At 46.0% G+C, this 17,225-nt stretch overlaps 1 protein-coding gene across 1 annotated transcript in view; it reads left to right on the top strand.

Moving 5' to 3' along the window:
- Window positions 1-14,268, top strand: part of LOC124709042 (beta-1,3-galactosyltransferase 1-like) — a 38,843-nt gene extending 24,575 nt beyond the window's left edge. The window contains exon 5 of the mRNA XM_047240688.1: window positions 8,675-14,268. Within this exon, the coding sequence (XP_047096644.1) occupies window positions 8,675-9,187 (513 nt within the window). The 3' untranslated portion in view covers window positions 9,188-14,268. The remainder of the gene's footprint in view (window positions 1-8,674) is intronic.
- Window positions 14,269-17,225: the final 2,957 nt, after the last annotated feature.

The following is a 17,225-nucleotide window of genomic DNA, read 5'->3' as shown; positions in this document are numbered from 1 at the left end:
CGTTGAGTCGAAGTGACTTCAGTCTATCTTTCGTATAAAGTTAGCAACATGCACTAGCAGTCTCTCCCACCCCCCTCCCCCTGCGGGTTCGGAGGTAAGAATAGGCCCGCGGTATTCCTGCCTGTCGTAAGAGGCGACTAAAAGGAGTCTCATATGTTTCGGTCTTATGTGATGGTCCCCTCTCGGGTTTGACCTCCATCTTTCTAAATTCTTCCGAAGACCGAGCCAATTGGGGAAGGACGCCTTACATTGTGCACTGTATCCGTCGTGCAATGAGACCTTTAGCCGGCTTTCTCGTCTTCGCAATGCTGCCCCTCTCGTTTTCCACCTCTTGGGGCAGGATACGTTCCGGGTGCGATTACAACTATGCACCGTGCAGTGTTGCTTTTTGCTGAGACGATGACCTCGAACATTTTAGCACCTAAAATCCAACACGGTAGCCAGTCCGTTGTGGTGGGGCCGCAAGTAACCTGTTGGTTGTAGCCCCCTGACAACACAGGGATTGCTCTACTGATGCCTGCGCCGTTAACTCCCCAAGTATGCCAAGGAGTAGATGCCTATCCTCCTGGGGTATCGGGACTCCTGGCAACTGCCATCCTGCCAGCTGGCCCTTGCTGAGGCTGGGTGGCGCCCGTGGGGAGGGCCCTTGGTCGGAGTAGGTGGCAACAGGGCGGATGACCCGCAAGGAAGCGTGGTACACCATCTCTCGCTGGTGGCCAGCCTCCAGCAGTCTCTAAGCGTTCTCGGGCTCAGTTTAACGCTCAGAAGTATGATCCGAAAACGTTCCCCTCCCTGGCCACACCGTGGAAGGAGCGCCAGTCTCAGGATGGTAGTAGCAGTTATTCGCCCGTACTCTTAGTTTGTACGAGAGCTGATGGGGAGTGTTCTCTATCCACAAAGACTCAGTTCTTCGTCGAGCATTTAGAGGACAAGTTTGGGGAGGTGGAGGGCTTGTCCAAAATGCGCTCTGGGTCAGTACTGATACAAACAGCATCCTTTGCCCAGTCGCAATGGTTACTTCCTTGTGACGAGTTGGGGGATGTTGTCATTACGATCACACCCCCATAAGAGTTTAAATATGGTCCAGGGAGTTATTTACTAGGGACCTTCTTTTGCAGTCTGATGACGAGCTGCGCGCCAATTTAGAGCGCCGAGGTGTACATTTCGTCCGGCGCGTTTATTGGGGTCCAAAGGATAATTAGATTGCAACCGGTGCCTTCATGTTGGCCTTCGAGGGTGATACATTACCGGAGAAGGTCAAGGTGATGATCTACTGATGTGACGTCAAGCCCTATATCCCTCCCCCAATGCGGGGCTTTAAGTGCTGGAAGTTCAGCCATATGTCTTCCCACTGCACTTCCAGCCTCACATGTCGAGATTGCAGACGCTCATCACATCCCAATACTCCATGTGCCCCGCCTCCCATCTGTGTCAACTGCGAAGAGCATCATTCACCTTGCTCGCCAGACTGCAGAATCTTCCAGAAAGAGCGCAAAATCGTGGAATGTAAGACCCTGGACCGACTGACCTATACTAAGGCCAAAAGGAAATATGACCGACTCCATCCTGTTAGAATGACATCTTCCTACGCTGCTGCTACAACAACTGTGCTAGCCCCATCAGTTTCGAGAATTCCGGCTGGATCGACGAGCAGTACACCCCCTCCTGCCCCCTTGCCCGTGGGGAGGCTCTACCCACCCGGTTGCTCCTGCGCCACCTACCTCAGGAGCAACACCCTCTCACCTACCGGGGACGTCCGTCCCCGCTTCTCAGCCGGAGAAGCGTCCAACTTCTTCAGCTACTCTCACTCGTTAGGGGTCCCTGGGGTCCCTCCCTTCCCAGGCTTCCACCAGACGCCAGACAGTGGCAAAGCTCCCACCAGCAGCTGGTCATAGGGCTTCGCGATCCTCCTCCGTCCTGGAGACTGAATCGGTGAAGCCTTCCCAGCCGGTGAAACCCAAGGTTCAGTGAGAGAAATCCAAGAGAAAGACCTCTAAGGCCAAAGAACTTGCTGTGGCACCGACCCCACCGCACCCTTCGAGCTCTGTGTCTGAGGAAGAGGTCGAGATCCTGGCGTCCGCTGAGGACCTTGATCTCGCCGGTCCCTCAGACACCATGGATAGCACTTGCACAGTTGCTCAATCGGTGGCAGCAGGTGACCCAGCGGCGTAATCTGCCTCCCCAGTCCCTTCCCGCCTTTCTCAGCCATGGACAATGTCACCCTCCAGTGGAACTGCGGCAGTTTCTTCCACCATCTTGCTGAGCTCCAACAACTTCTCAGCCTTCACCCTTTCTTCTGCATTGCTCTTCAAGAAATTTGGTTTCCGGCAATGTGAACCCCTGCCCTCCATGGCTGTCGGGGTTATTATAAGAACCGGGCAGCTTATGAAAGGGTGTCTGGTGGCGTCTGCATCTATGTCCTTCACTCCCTTCACAGTGAGTCCGTCCCTCTACAAACACCTTTAGAGGCTGTCGCTGTTCGGGTGTGGACGCCACAGACTGTTACTGTCTGCAGTCTCTATCTTCCACCGGATGATGATGTCCCGCAGCATGTCCTGGCGGCTTCCTGTTACTGGGCGACTTCAACGCCCATAACCCTCTGTGGGGTGGGTCAGTGGCAACAGGTCGAGGCGCCAGCTCGACCTCTCCCTTTTAAACGATGGTGCCTTCACACATTTCAGTGTGGCACATGGCACGTACTCCGCCATTGACCTTTCCATCTGCAGCCCTAGCCTCTTACCATATGCCCAATGCATGAAGACCTGTGTGGTAGTGACCACTTTCCGATCTTTCTGTCACTGCCACAGCGTCAGTCTTCTGGACGCCCTTGCAGATGGGATATGAATAAGGCTGACTGGGATTTGTTCTCCTCCACTGCCGCTATTGAACCTGTTTCTCATGAAGCCATTGATGTTGTGGTTCACTGAGTCTCACCACCGGCATCGTTACTGCCGCAGAATCTTCCATTCCCAGTTCTTCTGGGTCCCCTCGGCGGAGGACTGTGCCTTGGTGGTCGCCAGCGATCGCCGAGGCGATTAAAGATCGCAGGCGGGCGCTCCAGCGTCACAAACGGCATCCATATTTCGAAAACCTCGTCGCCTATAAATGGCTCCGTGCGCGGACTTGCCGCTTCATTCGCCAACACAAGCAGTAGTGCTGGGAACGGTATGTTTCCACCATTGGCCTCCATGTCTCTCCATCACTGGTCTGGGCAAAGATTAGACGCCTCTATGGCTCTCGGACCCCTGTCAGCATCCCTGCGCTGTCACTGAATGGGGCAATTTGTACCGACTCCGACATAATTGCCAACCGCTTAGGAGACCATTTTGCTCTCAGTTCCACATCTGTGAATTACTCACTGGCTTTCCGCTCTGTTAAAGAGCGGTTGGAACGTCGCAGCCTTTCATTTCACACCCGCCATCCTGAATCCTACTTTCCATTCACTGAGTGGGAATTCCACAGTGCCCTAGCCGCTTGCCCTGATACAGCTCCCGGGCCAGATCGCATCCACTGTCAGATGCTGAAACACCTCTCAGTCGACTGCCATCGACCCCTCCTCGAACTTTAGAACAGTATCTGGGTCGAGGATGAGTTTCCGTCGCAATGGTGGGAAAGCATTGTTACCCCTGTTTTGAAACCTGGCAAGAACCCATTGGATGTGGACAGCTACCGCCCCATTAGCCTCATCAACATTCTTTGCAAGTTACTCGCATGCATGGTGAGCCGTCGGTTGAGTTGGGTACTCCAGTCTCAGGATCTTCTGGCTCCGTCTCAGGGTGGGTTCTGTAAAGGCCGCTCTGCCGCCGACAATCTGGTGAGCCTGGAGTCAGCCACCTGTACGGCCTTTGCCCGCCGTCAGCACCTCCTCACTGTCTTTCTCGACATGCGAAAGGCGTATGATACGACATGGCGCCATCACATCCTCTCTACGCTTCATGGTTGGGGTCTTCGGGCTCCACTGCCGATTTTCATCCGAAATTTTCTGTCGCATCGAACCTTCCGCGTGCAAGTCGCGGCCTCCCATAATTCCTCCCGAGTTCAGGAGAACGAGGTGCCGCAGGGATCTGTTTTAAGTGTCTGCCTGTTTTTAATTGCAATTAACGGGCTCGCTGCGGCGGTGGGAACGTCTGTCTCAGCGTCCTTGTATGCTGATGACTTCTGCCTCTTCTATAGCTCCATTGGCATTGCAGCTGCTGAATTTCAGCTGCAGGGCGCTATCCGTAAGGCGCAGTCTTGGGCTGTCGCTCATGGCTTCCAGTTTTCGGCTGCCAAGACCTGCGTTATGCATTTCTGCCGGCGGCGAACAGTTCACCCTGAGCTGCAGCTTTATCTTGCCAGGGAACTTCTTGCTGTGGTGGAGACACATCGCTTTTGGGTGTGCTTTTTGATGCCCGGTTGACTTGGCTCCCACATATTTGGCAGCTTAAGCAGATGTCTTGGCGGCATCTTAATGCAGTGCGATGCTTGAGCCACACCAGGTGGGGCGCTGTCTGCTCTACCCTCTTACAGCTCTACCAGGCGGTAATCCAGTTCCGTCTGGATTATGGGAGCCTGGCTTATGGTTCAGCGTCCCCATATGCGTTGTGAGTGCTGGACCCAATTCTTCACAGTGGGATCAGACTTGCCACTGGTGCTTTCCGGACCAGCCCTGTGGACAGGATACTTGTGGAGGCAGGTGTCCCTCCACTGCGGTTACGGCGCCAACGTTTACTGGCCGCTTATGCTACACATGTTTGTAGCTTGCCCAGTCATCCTAACCATCGTCTTCTGTTCCCACAATCGGTCGTCCATCTCCCAGAACGTCGGCCCCGGTCGGGTTGTACGATCGCGGTCCGCGTCAGAGAGCTTCTCTCCGGGCTTGGGGTTTCTCCTCTCCCACCTCCATTCCGGGCGCCTCTGCGTACACCCCCGTGGTGTGTGCCCTGCCCTTGCCTTCGGCTCGAATTGGCACAGGGCCCAAAGGACTCAGTCCCTCCGGAGGCCTTCCGTCGCCGCTTTTATTCCATCCTACCCACATATCAGGGCTCTGGCATGTTTTATTCCGACGGTTCGATGGTTGCTGGTCGTGTCGGTTAAGCTCTAACTCTAGGGGACCATTACGAACAATGATCCTTGCCAGCTGGCTGCAGCGTTTTCACTGCTGAGTTGGTCGCCATCTTTCGTGCCCTAGAGTATATCCGCTCCTGCTCAGGTGAGTCCTTCGTTATCTGTAGCGACTCCCTGAGCAGTTTACGAGCTATTGACCAGTGTTTCCCTCGCTCTCGTCTGGTGATGGCTGTCCAGGAGTCCCTCCATGCTCTTGCCTGTTGTGGCCACTCTGTGGTATTTGTGTGGACCCCAGGCCATGTTGGGATACCCGGCAATGAACATGTAGACCGCCTGGCGAAAGAGGCCACCAGTAAACCATCTTTGGACATTGGCCTCCCGGCGACTGATTTGCGGGCAATCTTACGCCGCAAAATTTTCGAACTATGGGACACTGAATGGCGCAACCTGACCACACCAAACAAACTCCGTCCTATCAAGACGACGACGGATGTGTGGCGGTCGTCCATGCAAGCCACTAGCAGGGATTCAGAAGTCCTTCGTCGGCTCCGCATTGGCCACACCCGGCTGACGCATAGTTATTTACTGCGCCGTGAGGACCCACCTCTTTGTCGCTGTGGGGCAGCCTTGACGGTGGTCCACATTTTGTTGGCCTATACACTTTTAGCTGTGGTCGGGCAGACATTTGCGCTACCTGATACGCTTCCTGCTATTTTAACTGATGACACTGCCATGACAGGCTTAGTTTTGCGTTTTATTCAGGCAGGGGGTTTTTATAATTTAATCTGAGTGTTTGTTATGTTTTTTTGTTTTAAGTCTGGCCTTTGGCCTACAATTTTAGACTGAGTTTTAGTGTGTTTCTCGGTGGTTGGCTTTTCCTTTTTTATCTCTATGGGCGGCCAACCACTGTCACACTGTGTGATTTTAATTCGTTTTGTCTGAACTCTGTTAGAGTCTTACTTGTTCTGTGTCGTCTGCCGTCTTTTCTGTTTTTGGTTTTTTATTCTCTGTGGGTGTTTTTAGTTTTTGGAAAAAGGGACCGATGACCGTAGCCGTCTGGTCCCTTTAATCCCACAAACCAACCTAACAGTCTCCAGTGCAGAACAGTCTCCTGAAGATGGCTGCAATATCGTGGCAAGAAGTCGACATAATCGGACTGCGATCCTGAAACCTCATATAATATTCTTTACGCGGGATAAAATTCATAAATGTATTATTGTTGTGAATTATTTTACTTTCATATTTTTTAATCCATCCGCTTCGACGTAAAATTTGGACGTTTAATTTGCTCTCTCCACTCTTTACATACATTCTATTATGCAGGTTGCCCTACGAGGAATGGTCAACATTTAACAGTGTGACAGAAACGCTCATTTGGAAAAAACTCTTCATATGGACATATGCCCTGTTCCGAAATGTTTCCAAGATAGAACACGATTAATGTACATTTATTTTTGGGCTAGTGGCGTGCACGAGCGTTTCTTACCCACCCAGACTCATTGACGTTCTATCCCAGCCCACTTACCTCGTTGCTTTCAGCCTCTTTGCTCGGGCTGTCTTTGTACCATTAAATTACCCCGTCGTAGGCGCATTTATCCGTCATGCGTTGCAAGTGAAGCAGTGTGACTGAATGAGAGTGTATCGGAGATAAGCATCGATTAACTGTGTTTGTGCAGGCACTACCTAAAATGCCACACATCCACACCAATGAAGAATTTTCCGAGATGAGTATGCGATCCTGTTGTTGTTGTTGCTGCTGCTGTCTATAAAATGCAGTCAGCGCTTTCTGACACGTAGAAATCCTGACCGTAAAGTGTTTTTCAGCACATTGCGTGACACATGTATTCTTGAAAGTTGCCGTTTTTGTTCTGAACGTGTAGCTCCACAACCTATGCAGGAGTAGCAAGACATGGTGACATTATTAAAATGGAGCAGAGTAGTCTTGCTACCATCACACAGCGACTTTCTGCACATTAGTGTTCCACAAAACGTGTGTGGCGAACATCACATGCGGAAAACTTCTACCCACGTTCAACGCCTAACTCTGCGTACAGCGTACAATTACAATAAGATAAATTTGTTTGGTATTTTATGTGTAATCCTAACCATTCAGCACATTGCAAATAATGATAAATAATTCTACTTTCCTTCTCGATTTTTAAGTTAATTCCGTTGCTCCAGCAAAGATATATTTTACTACGGCCATATACTCTGGCAACATCGGTTGCCTAACATCTTTACCACTGCAACATCTTTGAAAATATTGTTTTCACTGTAAAGCTGGACCCTGAATTTCGAATTTATAGCGTGTGTGCTGCCTTTAAACAGAGAAAGTAAAGTATCTGCAAGTGAACTGAAAAGCACTAACAGAGTGGAGTCCGCAAATGTGCTGATTTTAAAATTCATAACAAAAACCCGGAGCGATTTCTCCACACACTCATACAGCACGTGAGTCTTCGACATGTTTCACGATTTAATAACTTTAAAACACTTTCATAAATCTTTCAATAGACGTCAAAAGCACTAAATTATTCGTAAGTTTCGCCAAATAGCGAATTAAAAAGCTTTCTGTCCTAGTGCAACAAATCGATAACAAATACAAAACGAGGCCCTAGTAGGAAAACTACGAAGTCTGTATCAACCATCTGAAGATGGATTTGTAAGAAATCCCAGTCCGGTCACTGTTTGATTCAAATAAACGTTTTTAAACCTCACACGTGGCTGGTTGAATATTTCGTTCGTAAGATAGATACAAATAACAGTTTCTGCGTCAGTCACGTGCTTGTTCTGCTACTGCAAGTTTCGATGATTCACACCGTCACTTTCAGATGGAGACCCGTCTGTTTACATAGCTGCTGTTGGTGAAGAGCACAGACGTCTTTTCACAGTGTAGCTTAGTTTGCATCTTTTGAGGGACGGTAGAGTTTAGAACGACTGCATACTCCTGTCTAGCCGGCCTCTGTGGCCGAGCGGTTCTAGACGCTTCAGTCTGGAACCGCGCTACCGCAACGGTCGCAGGTTCGAATCCTGCATCGGGCATGGATGTGTGTGATGTCCTTAGGTTAGTTAGGTTTAAGTAGTTCTAAGTTCTAGGGGACTGATGACCACAGATGTTAAGTCCCATAGTGCTCAGAGCCATTTGAACCATTTAAAATCTTCTGGGTTGTTCGGCCACGTCATATTACCTTCTAAAATAATCGACGTTTCGACCCCTTTGCTGGGATCTTCTTCAGGATGTTTCGGTGTCCACTATTGCTAGAACACTGCCAGAGGTCAGTGTCGCATTCTCTTACAAAGGGGAGTTTTCCCGCGTTTGTACTGGAGAAGTGGGAGTATTGGCTAAAATTTTTGTGGCTACCATTGGTGGGCCATCGTTATAGGCTGCTCTCTGACAGTGTCCTAGCAATGGTGGACACCGAAACATCCTGAAGAAGATCCCAGCAGAGGGGTCGAAAAGTCGATCATTTTAGAAGGAAATATAACGCAGCCTAACAACCCAGAAGATTTTAACTTTACCCTGTATATACTTGGTGAAAAGCTATTTTCCCTGCTTCACACAAATGGCTTGATTCATTGGTGCATCCGTCAGACAGGGGCCCATTTCAGAAGGGCTATGGTGTGTCGGCAGGTGGACGACGACGTGCTGGTGAACGTTCACGGCGTGTTGCGGCTGCTGTCGGAGGCGGCGTCGCGCGGCTGGGGGCTGGTGGGCAACGTGTTCCACGGCCGGCCGCACCGCTGGCGGCTGCCGTACCCGCAGTGGTACCTGCCGCGCTGGCTGCACCCCGACGCGGCTCTGCCCGACTACCTGACCGGCCCCAGCTACGCCGTGGCCGGCTGGGCGCTCGCTCCGCTGCTACGCGCCGCCCTCCGGACGCCGCTGCTGCCTCTGGAAGACGTCTTCGTGACGGGCGTGGCCGCGCGCGCCGCCGGATTGGCACAATACCACGTGCCCACCATCGCCGTGGACCGCCCGCTACTGGCCGAGCGCCTCCTGTGCCATGTGCGCAGCTACCTCACGATGCACAAGGTCGGCCCCGAGCGCATGCTCTACTTCTGGCGCCAGATGACGAGCCCCCAGCAGGGCACCTTCTGGCACCGCTACGGGCTGGACGCCTGTCAGGCCGAGTACGGCTGGTGACGGTCACTGTCCCGGCACACGGTCGAACCGTGTCCTCTTACCTTCACCCTGTATGAGAACTCTTCGATTCAGACTTTCCACAGCATATGGCATGGCTCTGTGGTTGAGCTGAGACTTCAAACACTTCCAGACATGTTCCCTGTGCCTACGACAGTTGGTCGATCCAGACACCTACAGATCTTTGTCATATATGAAAACTGGTCGATCCAGATCTTTCATGGCCTTTGGCACGGTTGTTGGACTGAGCTGACACAGCAAAACGTAACCACTTCAACCACCAATACACCACCAGAGGTCTTACCTGTAACTACGACCGCTGGTCGGTCCAGACATTCCTCCAGTCAAAGACAGTGAATTGTGGCACAGTTCCCGGACTGCATTGGTAAACGTAGAGCTAACCACATCAGCAACCAACAGACCTCTTGTTGCAGCAATTGAAAATTGTCCTGAAGTACATCCCGTATTATGTGAACTGGTTGATCCAGACTTACCACAAGTGGGAGTTGGTGAAATGTGGCATAGTTGCTGGACTGCATTGATACAGCGAGACTGAACCACTTCAGACAGCAATACACCACCAGAGGTCTGCCTTCTCCCTTCCAGAACTGATTCAGACAATCAATGTATTAAGGCAGTGAAATGTAGCACGGCTGATAGAGTGCAATGACTCAGCAAGGCATCAACAGACCACATGTTGCAGCAATTTAAACATCTCCAGAGGCAAGCCCTCTATTACGAGAACTGGGAAATCCACACTTTCCTCAAGAGGACTTTAGTGAAATGTGGCCTGGTTGCTGGACTACAGTGATACAGCCGGATCTAATCCCGTCAACTACCAATTCGCCATTCAATGCAGAAAAGAATAACTTACGGCAGTTTGCACTGTACCAATGAGAATTGGCCAATCGAGACTTCCCTTGAGTCAAAGCCAGGAAAATATGGCATGATTGCTTGGCAGTACTGACACGGTGAGACCTAACTACTTCAACTACTAACACACCATTTGATGCAGGAAACGAAATTTGGTCAGAGGTGTGTCCTGTCTGTAGGAGACTTGCTGATGCAGGTTTTCAGATCTCTTAACATAGGTCAGCGGTTTTCAAACATGGCATAATTATTCGAGTGCACTGACACAGCAAGGCCTAACCATTTCATCCGGCAAAAAACCACTTGTTGCAGCAATGGTAACTTGCTCAGAGCTATGTGCTTGTGAGAATTGGTTGAGACAGACTTTCCACAAGTGGAAGTAAGGAGATATGACTTGGTTGTCGGACTGCGTTGACAAGACGAGACTTAACCATTTCAACCACCAATACACCACATAATGCAGAAAAAAATTGTCCAGAGGTCTGCCCGTTACCTAGGAAAATTGGTCGATCCAGACTTTCCATGAGTCAAAGGCAGTAAACACGTTTAGTAACAAATTTTTCTTAGAATATCGTTTCATCTTTATTATTTGCAAGGCATCTTCATTGGCGTGGAGTTATACGCATTTATGTTTAAACTATTTTGGTTTACAGTTTGAACATTATATATTGAAGTTATGAAAAGGTTAGACAATTTCTTCTTACCGATGGTGTAGCGATAGTATAAACAGCTACTTATAAATTTCGTAGATGTTGGTCAACATGTGTTTATTTTCCTGTTTTACAGCTGTTCTTCTTCTGATTTTTGCCATACGAAATTTCGCTTTCTTAGCAGTAGGAAGTGAACCTGTGTTCACTTAATGTTATTTTTGGATGATGGTGCCAACAGTTGAACATCATTATCAACTGTTGAATGTGTGTTTGTGACATCAGTGATCTACTCCTGTGTGTGGGATAGATCACTGATATCACAAACACACATCCTTTCTGCCAGATGTGTTAGTCCCACAAGTTTCGCAAAAGAATTTCTGTGAAGTTTGGAAGGTAGGGGACGAGGTACTGGCGAAAGTAAAACTGTGGTTTAGTTATTTGTTTGGTTACATGTTCTTCAGATCATCTGAACGTTTCTTTTACCGAAATGATGTGGAACGAACCACTTTACGAGATGTATCTACATGATCAGTGTTAAACGAACACATTTTTTCTAGTTGTACTCGTGCAACTACACTTCAAAACAAGTTTTTTTTTTTTACGGGCCACAAATTTGTAAATATAAATTCGTTCATGTAACAGGAGTTGTTGTCCAGGAGAAACGATTTAGGGGCAGGTCGTGAGGCGTGCTAGGGTGGCTTACTTTGTGGAGCATTTGCAAGCGTAAGTCTTAAGGTCTGGCAACGTTTCAATCTACCGGGAAGCTTCATATCAGCGCACACTCCGGTGCAGTGAGAAAATTCATTTCGGACTCTTACATCAGTTGGTAATAACATCCAACAGCTGACAACACCATCCAAAATGAGGATAGATCACAGGTATCACAAGGAAGTATTCAATAGTTGATAATAAGATTCAAAAATTGGCAAAACTACCCAAAATTTAACATCACGAAAACAAATGCTCATTTTCTAGAGCTGCGAAAATTAAATTTTATACGGCAAGAAGCAGAAGCAGCGTAGCTGTAAAATAGGAAAAAGAAGACATGTAGTCCAGTATCTACGAAATTTGTAAGTAGTGATTTGTACTATCACCACTTCACAGGTGAGCAGAAACTTTTTATAACTTCAATATATGATGTTCCAAATGTAAAGCAAAATAGTTTAAATACAAATGAGTATACATCCTAGGTCATTGAAGGTGCCTTGCAAATAATAAAGGCGAATCGCGCATGGCGAGAAAAAGTTTGTTTCCTTTCAGATATGATTGGACGGCTCTAAAGTAATAATCCTCAACAACCTACAACACTGCACGCTACTGAGGACGACAGGACAACAAATCAGTTTACGATATGTCACGATTGTTGGACAGCGCTGACACAGGTTGCAGATTTTTAGACTCGCCTGACACAGGTCAAAGGTTTTAATTTGTGACATGTTTGTTATACTGTACTGACAGAGCGGGGCCTAACCTCTTCAAACACCAATAGACCACTTTTTGCGCTAATGGAAATTTGTCCAGAGGTCTGCCCAGACTTTCCGTCAGTCAGAACCAGTGAAACGTGGCGTGGTTCTTGGACTAAATTAACACAGCAAGCGTTAACAGCCTCGCTATATCAATATACCACTACATACAGCAAAGAAATCTTGTTCACATGTCTGCCCTGTGCCTAAGAGAACCGGTCGATTGAGACTTTCGGAGCCGGTTTTTCATGGGTCAACGACAATGAAACGTGGCTTGGTTGTCAGATCATGTTGACACAGCGATAGATAGTCAATTCATCCACTAATACAACACTTGCTACAGCAAAGAGCTCAATCGAAAGCCGCTCAATCCAAACATTTCACCAATCAAAGACACGGAAACATAGTGAAGTTGTTTGTCTGCCCCGAGACATCTGGTGGTGACTACAGCGTCCTCCAATGTATCACATGATTCAGCAATGCTCTGTCAGTCCAAAGTTTCAGACAGCCGCTTACCACGAATGGAAGGCACTGAAATGTGGATTGGTTGCTGGTCGGCGTTGACAGGGAGAGATCCAACCTTTTCTTCCGCCAGTACACCACTTGATGTAGGAAAGCAGACTTCTCCAGATATCCGTCCTGTATGTATAAGAACTTGTCAGTCGGTTTCCACGAGGAGAAGACTGTGAAATGTTTACATAATTGATGAACTAAAACGCCAATTAGAAAGTTAACCACTTTATCCACCAACACAATAACTGATGCAACAACGAAATTGGCCTCAGTACATGTGAGATCTGGTCGACTGTGGCTTTCAGAACATTTCCCTCCAAGAGTCGAAGGTAGCGAAATGTGTCACGGTTCTTGGACTACACTGAAACAGGGAGAGCTAACCCCCCCTTCACCTGTTAATACACCGCTTTATTCAACAATGGAATCTTGTGCAGAAGCCTGCATGGTACCTATGAGAACTGTAGGATCCAAACTTTCTTAGGGTTGTGCTTCCACAAGTCGAAGTTATGCACATTTGATACAGTTGATGGTCGACATTGTCTCAATGAGAGCTAATCACATCGTCCGCCAATACATCACTCGACTCATCAGAGGAAACTTGCGGAGATGTCTGCCCTCCGCCTATGAGCATTGCTCCGTAAAACCTCGGAGATGTTTGCTTCTGCACAAAACCAAATGTTAAACTTGAGAGCTGCAGACTAGTAAGAAATTTGTGGATGTAATTAAATTACACAGTTCTGGCCTCCTGCTTGAAGTGGCTTGAACAAAACCTTTAATAAATGTTTCATGGCTGTATTTGGCTGTTATATTACGAGGACACTAATAATGTTGTGTAGAAATCCCGATAATTATTTATGTCTAAGCGCAAGAAGCCAGCGATTGAGTTGCTGTCCATTTTAAGATACTTACTATCTTCTTCTCATTCACGAAATAGTATCACTTGAGTGGAAGACAAACCACAGCCTGAAACATTTAGAAGGCAATGGTGGTTGTCCAACGAGATTGCCAGAACAGTACACAAACGGTGTTACTTTTATTATTTCTTCGACAGAGGTGCGGCTAAGCCAGCGTCAGAGTGTAAGAAAAAAAATACAGGTTCTTCTATCACTGGCAGAGTCTTTTCACCGTTGACACTACCTCATGAAGATACAATGGTTCTCGATGAAATATCGTGAGACTTGTTAAGTAATTACGACCGATTTCACGAGAGCCAAACGTACGAAAGATTTGCTCTCAAAGTATCAAGTCTCAAGCAAGGTTAGCTTCAGGGCGAACAATACGATCCCTGATTCTATACTGCTCTTTAGAACGATAGTAACGACTACGATGAAGGCTAAAGCAGAGAAGTTGTTACGCATTAAATGAGTCGTATGTTAACCATGCGACTTTTTTATGTTGACTTTTACATGCAGTCACCCAGTGTGACGATATAGCGCTCTTATCGACATCGGCGGTGTTTTTGCCGTAAATTTTGTTCTTACCAGGAAACAAAGTTGTTTCTACCCATAATAATGGCTGTGATTAAAATGTAATTTTCTACAAATATTATGTAAGAATTTAAATAAAGTAATGAACAAAGTGAGTCTGATTTCTTGTATTATTTTTGGACTTCACGATTCCTCGTATGTATACAACTTACTCAAACACTTTTACTGATATTGTTCGTTAGAAAGTTTGACTTCAGCTTAATAGCTGGTGTGATGCCATTGAACAAATCGTACAAGGTAAGGATTATGTAGCCTAACAGAGAATAACGTTTATTTTCCGTAATTTCGTCTAATGTCGTCCTATGGAATTACCTTTTGGAGAAATGCAACTTAAGTAAAAACAATATTCATTCTGAAAAAGAAGTCTATAAGGTTATAGTGCAAAATACATAACTGAACGTCTTTAACTATCTCAAAATCCTCACACACGGTTCACAAAGTATTTTATGCTTAATGGTATGTGTGTCTAATAACACAATCCTATTATAATCCGCCTTAGCGTTCCATGAAACCAGAAAGTAAGGCCAAATATAATTTCTTGTAGAGCCTTGACTAGAGCTTAAAACGTGGTGCTATTTTACTGTTCAGATGTATTTAACAATCTACTTAAAGAAGTAAGGTAAGGAATTTAACAAATGTAAAGCAAACACAAAGTAATATAATAAATTGGAAATTCCAAAAAATTCAAATATATTTTGGTGAATATCTTTGGAGCCACTTCTACAGTACGTTCATTAGCTAGACTCGGAAGTTGAAAGATGTTAATAAGATAACAGACGATAGTTCTCGTTGCAGATTCATATCCAGTATATGCATACATATTAGCCAACAACATCTAGACAAAGTTAGTGCAGTCATAAAGTATAATTACAAACATCCTTCTTCCACTTAGTTATACAAGATGTTAGTCACACACACCCTCATTAACAATAATCCATAGCAGGTTATCTTTAATAGAAGTAGTTTCTGCTAGCCACTTCTCTGTATTGATATCCTTGATTAAGGTACCAGCAGTATTAAATGACGTCTGCGTACACTGCAGTCTGATGTTTGCTTAGACTAACTGTAATGAAACTGATTTTTTTTCTCTGAAGCGTTGCGGCAACCCCACGCACTGTATTCACACTCTAGAGGTTCTGAATACAAACCCTCTTTCGACCACTCAGAATTAATGTTTCATAGTTTCCCTATCTCGCTGAAGGCGATTTCAGGAATGTGCTTGCTTTGATAAGGACAGATGAATTTCATTCTACATTCGTGTTCAACTCGAGAGTGTTATGCATCTCGTATCACCTAGTTAACAATGGGACATTTAAACACAACCTTCCTATGGGTTTGTTTACAAATAACTTCATACCAGTCATGGTTTTCTTTTATTTATATCTTGCACGATACTTTTTGGGAAATGATTCCTTGTACACTATGCCATTATTCGTAATGTTTCTGATGCGTGAGGTTCTGCATTGTTCTGTTGTCTCAACTGCAAAATATAAAAACGCACAATTTTATTTGATTATCGACCATTATACATAGTTGGTGACGACATTTGGAAGAAGTGCTTCCTACAGTTTTCTTGTGGTCCATTTGTGCAGAATTTCTCATATTTCTGTGCACAGTTTGACTCGACAATAATAAACGCACATAAACAGTTAGGAAGATGTTTTTAAACGTAGTCAACAGACATAACGCTACGACATTCCACACAGTGTGATATACTTTTGTACAGAGGGTATTTATTTTAACTAGTATTTCCTGTGGTCGAAATTCGACCAACTGCATCAATGGACCTGATCTCTAATGGCAGATATCATGTATCTTCTATTGTCTGAAATTTTAGCCACAGAACTGATCCGTGGCAAATGCTTCATTATAGTTACATGTATTCTTGAAATAATTCTGTGATTTCTCTTGAATTGTTTAATCATTGGAGGGGAGTTTTTGATACGCTCCATCGAAAAATAGATTTTGTGTTAATGGGAGCATATTAATTTTACCCTTATGGCAACTTTAATGTGAATGCCGTTGTGTCACGTAAAGTCATCTCAGACACGAAACGATTTGCATTACAAAATCTGTACTGTGTATTCATCAAATCTCAATTACAGTTCTCAAAATTATTTGTAATTAAGTGCAGTGCACATTGAACTGTCTTTTAGAACGACTATAGAATTATCGTATCAACATCTGTATTATGCCTATCACTTTCCCTACGCAGAAATTATGTCTCAGTAGCTCTTCGTCTTTCACCCCGACCCGTTAATGTTTGTCTTCGAGACAGCCTAAAATAAATGTAGTTTCCTTATAATATCAGACTTCGTAACTCCTTGAAATGAAGATATGAAAATTAAGGGCAAAATTAATTTTGTGGTGATACCGGCAAACAAACACAGAGCTAGTTCCGTTTACTCTTAGACCAAAGTAAGTGGAAAAAACGACGCTAATAAACAATGTTCGTTCCCCCCAACGGCTTCTTTACTAAATTTAGTTTTCTATTGTTGACAACATCAGTGACGTAGCCGTTGCGGCATTATAGCTGTCCTGAACTCATGTTTTACTGCAAATGAACCATGTAAACCCGAAAGCCCCTAAAATGCGATTTCACGAAATGTTCTTACTTTCGTGTGTCATTTCTACCATAGTACTTGATCGATGCGCAGGGCAGAGGTTGATAGCTCTTCAATTTTCGATGCTCAGGTAATGGAGATTTTAATGCGTGATAGAGAATGAAACATCAGTGTTACGAATGTGAACGCTTCCACTTGCTTTTACCACTCTTATCGGCTACATGCACACATTTTTTCTTAGTGCACATCTACAGCAAAGTACGTTTCGAATTACATAAGGATCATTGGCCTCCTTGTACAATGGATATTAAAAATCGGCACTTCAATTTTCGTGTTCACGTATTAATATTATGATGATAATCTGGATTTATTTACTGCTATATACTACCGCAGAAAGTTGGTAGCAGTTATGCCATGTACTTTCGGTAAGGAAAGATTGCGCAGCTGTTTTCTCATTTATAAATTGCATTTGAGTGTATTTTGTTCGCAAGAAG

Source organism: Schistocerca piceifrons, chromosome 7 (assembly GCF_021461385.2).
Source record: "Schistocerca piceifrons isolate TAMUIC-IGC-003096 chromosome 7, iqSchPice1.1, whole genome shotgun sequence".
In the NCBI taxonomy this organism is placed as follows: Eukaryota; Metazoa; Arthropoda; class Insecta; order Orthoptera; family Acrididae; genus Schistocerca; species Schistocerca piceifrons.
This window is presented reverse-complemented; position numbering and strand designations above follow the sequence as displayed.